This window comes from Hibiscus syriacus, unplaced genomic scaffold (genome assembly GCF_006381635.1).
Source record: "Hibiscus syriacus cultivar Baekdansim isolate YM2019G1 unplaced genomic scaffold, ASM638163v2 tig00113726_pilon, whole genome shotgun sequence".
Lineage (NCBI taxonomy): Eukaryota > Viridiplantae > Streptophyta > Magnoliopsida > Malvales > Malvaceae > Hibiscus > Hibiscus syriacus.
In genome coordinates this window covers 1,401,839-1,406,607 of record NW_024063472.1, presented here as the reverse complement: position 1 = coordinate 1,406,607, position 4,769 = coordinate 1,401,839, and the positions used below count along the sequence as shown (strand labels likewise).

The window sequence follows — 4,769 nt, the reverse complement described above, 5'->3', positions numbered from 1 at the left end:
GGGTGTAGTAAAATATTATTATTATTATAGAAAATTAATAGATTAGCAATTTATCTTTTTTATTATCTATTAGTAAATTAGTATAAAATAAATTTTTAGAATAACTACTAAAATATGATATAAAAAATTAATGAGTTGCTAGCAAACTTATCGAGAAGTGTTGGAACTTGCTTAAATTAACTCGTTAAGTTATTAAGTCTAGCTCGAGTTCGAATCGAGTCAACCCGAGTTGGGTTTTTACCGAGCATTGAATAATTGAGTTCGAGTTGCTCATGAGCTGGTCAACTCATTAAGCACTCCTAGTCATCATGTTAGCATCGTGTACCATCATATCATCATCGTGGACTACATCAACATTATAAAAGTCAATATTTATCTCTATTAATCAAATAATTAAATTAATTATTTTCTCACATTAAATACCATTAAACCTTAAATATAAAGTATTTTTTAGAAAATTGAAAGACAGCTCGCTAAAAAGATCTTTACTAAGGAGAATAATCTTTTTCGAAATTAAATTTCGATTCACGGAAAAAATTATTACTAGATAACAATATTTTCTCAATAGTAGCATTTTTTATTTAAAAATTGTGGGAAATGCCATTACCTTCAAATTCTTAGGTATTAGACGATTCTCACTATTTTAGACAAGAATATCCTTAAATTAATGAATTGTTTCTATAATGATCATTCTCAATTCTTATTTTTTTGTACTTTACTCAAAATACGTAATAATAATATGCAAATTATTTAATTTAGTAAAATATTAATATATTTGAATATTTAAATTAATTTTATATTTTTAATATTCAATATAGTAATTATGAATAATTTTATGATGTGAAAAAAATAATATTATTGTACAAATATAATTATTTAAAATAATATATAACTTTAAGTCATTGAAAAATATATCTTATATATTAAAAAATAATATATTTGTCTACTCCATACCATAATATTATTTTTCTTCATATTTTATTAGATTTTATATAAATAAATATGATAATTTTGAAAATTATTTAGAAATATAAGTTTAATATATCAATTATATATTAAACGTATTTTCTCTCAAAAGTTAAAATATTTTTATAACGATTAGAATATTTTTATAAGTTTTCATTCAAATATTTAATATAATATTAAAATTTAACTTTAAAAAACATATATCACAAGTATAATTTAATAAAAATATGTATTTAAATGATTTTATATTTTTTAATCAAACCCTGTAATTATATATTTATCTTAAATAAATAAAATAATATAATATTTATATAATAATATTATATTCCAGTCATATTATTTTTAAAAATAATCTTACATTTGAAACGACCACCTTGAAACTTAAAATAGGTTAAATTACGTTTGAGGTAATAATATTGTAGAAACCTAAAACAATGGGGGTAGTAAGGGAAAAAACAAAGGAAAAAAACAAAGGGAAAAATATAAATAGAGAGAAAAAGAATGGAAATCCGCTGTTTGAAAACAAAACCCATAGATTTGTAAATGCAAGAGGGAAGTAGTATCTAAGACCATGGCCCCTGGTTTTCCATTCTCTCCATCAAATGCCAACTCTTTCTCTCACCTAATTTATTCTTCTTCTTCTTGTCCCCCTCCACTTTTTTTCTTCACCAAACACTTATAGAGTTGCATCTTTCACATCTCTACCCTCAATGGGAACAAATACCCCATCCTGAATTACTCCCCCCCAACATAGAGAAACAGTTTTTACCCGAGTTTTTTGTGTCCCCTGTTTCTTCTGTTCAACCCTCTGTTTTCATCTGTTCATCGATATATTTCTTGGTTCTCTTCATTTCTCGCTTCTCTTCATTTCTTGTTTATTTATTTCTTTACTCTTGTTTATGCCTATGGTAGAGTTGATTCAGAATTTTAAATGGGGAGAGCAACCGTAGCTGATATAAAGGGCAAAGGTTTTAGTGAATTGGATAAGGACACAAAAGCGAACAAAGTTCCCGATACCAATAAAATTAGAAACACTACTTCTTCAGATAGCCGAGGAAAGAAGAGCAGGCGGCGACAAAGGAAGATGATGGCGTTGCCTGCGTCTGCGGTGGTGCATCCGATTCAAAGGCTTTTCAATGCTTGCAAGGACGTTTTCGCCTCTGCCCGGACTGGATTTGTCCCTTCTCCCGATGAAATTGAACTGCTTAGCGCTCTTTTGGGTATGCTTTTTTGTTGTGGTTTTATTTGGAACAGTCCAAAAGTAGTTCCATCATACCAAGAAGTACATAAATCTCTTGATAGTCTAATATTGATTGAATTTTAGAATAATTAGGCATAAATTTCTGAAATTCGTTCGGCATTTGTTTTCTTGAACCATCTTTTCATATACATTTGACGAAATAACCATACACTTGAAAATGCCTGCATTCTCTCTCTCTAATATTATATTCATATTTATTACTATTATTTTCAAAGGGGTGACCCTTGGCAAGGAGCCATTAGCTTACCACCCTTCACCTATCTTTTTGTTTGTATATGAACATCTTATGATTCTGATATCATAAACTACTTGCTGTTACCTGTGTCACGTTATTCAAGACAAAAAACTGTAAAATAGATGTTGGGAAGTGTACCATTGCTGTTTGTTTTCTGATTTTCTTTTTAAATATTTGTGTTATGGGCCTTGCATATGGTTCGTGCTCCTTAGGTATGTGTGATTCAAACTCTTTCATCATGTATGCATTGGATACAAATATTGCAGCCAGCTTGGTTATTTGTATCTCTAGAAAATATAACTGATGAAGATGTTGCCAATGATTAGAAACTATATGGCCTTATTTAGATACTACTACTCATATGTTACCCTAACATTGCTTCTTTTTGTTCTTTTGTGTAGATGAAATTCGGCCAGCTGATGTTGGTCTTACGCCAGGGATGCCGTTTTTCAGTCCGCAAGCAACTCGACTAGCTCCGACGATAACATACCTGCATATCCACGAGTGCGAGAGGTTTTCAGTAAGTACAGTTTGCATCAAGAAATGCAAGCCATGCTTTGTGATTTAAGTAATGCTAGACTGTCTTATCATTACAAATTTTCATCTAATGCAGATTGGCATCTTTTGCTTGCCTTCATCCGGTGTCCTTCCGCTTCACAATCACCCTGGAATGACGGTTTTCAGTAAGCTTCTCTTTGGGACTATGCACATCAAATCATATGATTGGTTTGTCCCTACCACATCAGCTGTTGTGGATCCTTCCCAAAGTAAGTGTTTTTCTTTTTCAAGCTTATTTTTCTCCTTGCACTTGTGTGTTTATATATCCATTTTCGACGTAAAAAGCTGGGAATGTAGAGGGTGGGACTCTAGAAAAGACAATGATCAACTTCATAATCTGGTTTCAGTGGCAAATGGAAATGATAATTTAAGAAAATGGAAAGCCTCACGGATTGCCATTGGTTAGGCTCCATACTCTTAGAATGCAGTACATGTAGATATTTTCTATGTTTAAGTTGTATTATTGATGAGAGAATCATCCTTGATGTACATGTAGAGAAATTATCGAGACCAATTTTGTTCATGTAATGGCAGCTCAACATCCGGAAGTCCGGTTGGCTAAGGTTAAGGTGGATTCCGACTTGACTGCGCCTTGCAAGACCTCCATACTTTATCCAGCTGATGGAGGCAACATGCATTGCTTCACTGCTGTGACAGCTTGTGCTGTGTTGGATGTTCTAGGCCCTCCGTATTCGGATCTCGAAGGACGGCATTGTACGTACTACTCCGACTACCCATTCACGAGATTCCCAGGTACTCTTTTTTTCCTCTACTTGTCCTTCCAATAACATTTGATTAGTAAAATTAAAGACTGAATTTTTCATTAAATTTTTTTTGTTGCAGCTGATGAGCAGGTATTAATACCAGAAGAAGAGAAAGAGAAGGTAGCTTGGCTTCAAAAGAGGGACAAACCTGAGGATTTGGTGGTTGTTGGAGCTCCATATACTGGTCCCGAAATTATGGAAGGATAATCTCAAAGCCCTCATCACATCTCTTGTAATACCCCACAAAAAAAAATCATTTTCTTATCCTTGTTGTCCTGTCAGTGGCTGCTGTTTCAGCTTTAGAAACTTCTATTTTCCTTGTTTTTTCCATCCCCTCCTAGTAGGACATGTGTATTTTTTTTCTTTTCTTAAAGTTTTATTTTTTGTATATAAAAGGGAAAAAAAGGCGGCAAAACTGTTGTGAGTGCACCGGATGAAGTTTGTAGGTGAATGAAAAAAATGTTAAAAAGTGCACTGTTATATCATATGGCTCCCCTTTCTTTATCCATCTCATTCCTTCATATTTCCCTCATTCTGTCATATTGTAAATGAACTCCATATGTCGAGAATTATAATGGAGGAGTTAGTTTTTTTTACCCTTTTAGTATTAGCATAAAATAACATATCACATGAATTAAGTGACATCGGTAGTAAAAGAATTATTAATTTTTCTTAAGGTCTTAAATTGGTGCATCAAAGATATCATATGAGCAATAAAAGTTAAATGATTAAGAATATTCTTTAAACATATTATCTTATATCTACTATAGATTAATAAAAAATAAATAAAATAACATATGATATTTATGATATCATGAGTGCATTAAATACCCAAAAATAATTTAAGGGTCTATTTGGTTCTATAATTTTTTTTTTCTATCTTTGTTTTTAAAAAATATTTTCATTTTTTTTAAAATTTAGAAATATGTTTGGTTAATATAAATGAAAACTTGAATCCAAAACTAAATTGCTAAAAAAATATTTG

General features: G+C 31.2%; 1 protein-coding gene across 2 annotated transcripts; it reads left to right on the top strand.

Annotated features, from left to right (window-relative positions):
• The first annotated feature begins 1,575 nt into the window (after positions 1-1,575).
• On the top strand, positions 1,576-4,269 carry LOC120187864 (plant cysteine oxidase 2-like). Of its 2 annotated transcripts, none has more exons than XM_039191470.1 (5): positions 1,576-2,186; positions 2,864-2,982; positions 3,076-3,229; positions 3,555-3,773; positions 3,872-4,269. In XM_039191470.1, exons 1-5 carry the CDS (start codon positions 1,898-1,900, stop codon positions 3,934-3,936), a joined length of 846 nt encoding a protein of 281 aa, XP_039047401.1. In that variant the 5' UTR covers positions 1,576-1,897; the 3' UTR covers positions 3,937-4,269. The 2 variants fall into 2 exon arrangements, with proteins under 2 accessions (XP_039047401.1, XP_039047400.1); XM_039191469.1 differs by having other exon boundaries at positions 3,864-4,269.
• The last annotated feature ends 500 nt before the right edge of the window (positions 4,270-4,769 follow it).

What these genes read in the sequence shown, in the direction of transcription:
- LOC120187864 (XM_039191469.1), top strand. Translation starts at nt 1,898, where the DNA reads ATGGGGAGAGCAACCGTAGCTGATATAAAGGGCAAAGGTTTTAGTGAA. An exon ending in ACTGCTTAGCGCTCTTTTGG is followed by an intron (nt 2,187 to 2,863) that starts GTATGCTTTTTT and finishes TCTTTTGTGTAG; the next exon opens with ATGAAATTCGGCCAGCTGAT. An exon ending in CCCATTCACGAGATTCCCAG is followed by an intron (nt 3,774 to 3,863) that starts GTACTCTTTTTT and finishes TTTTTGTTGCAG; the next exon opens with CTGATGAGCAGGTATTAATA.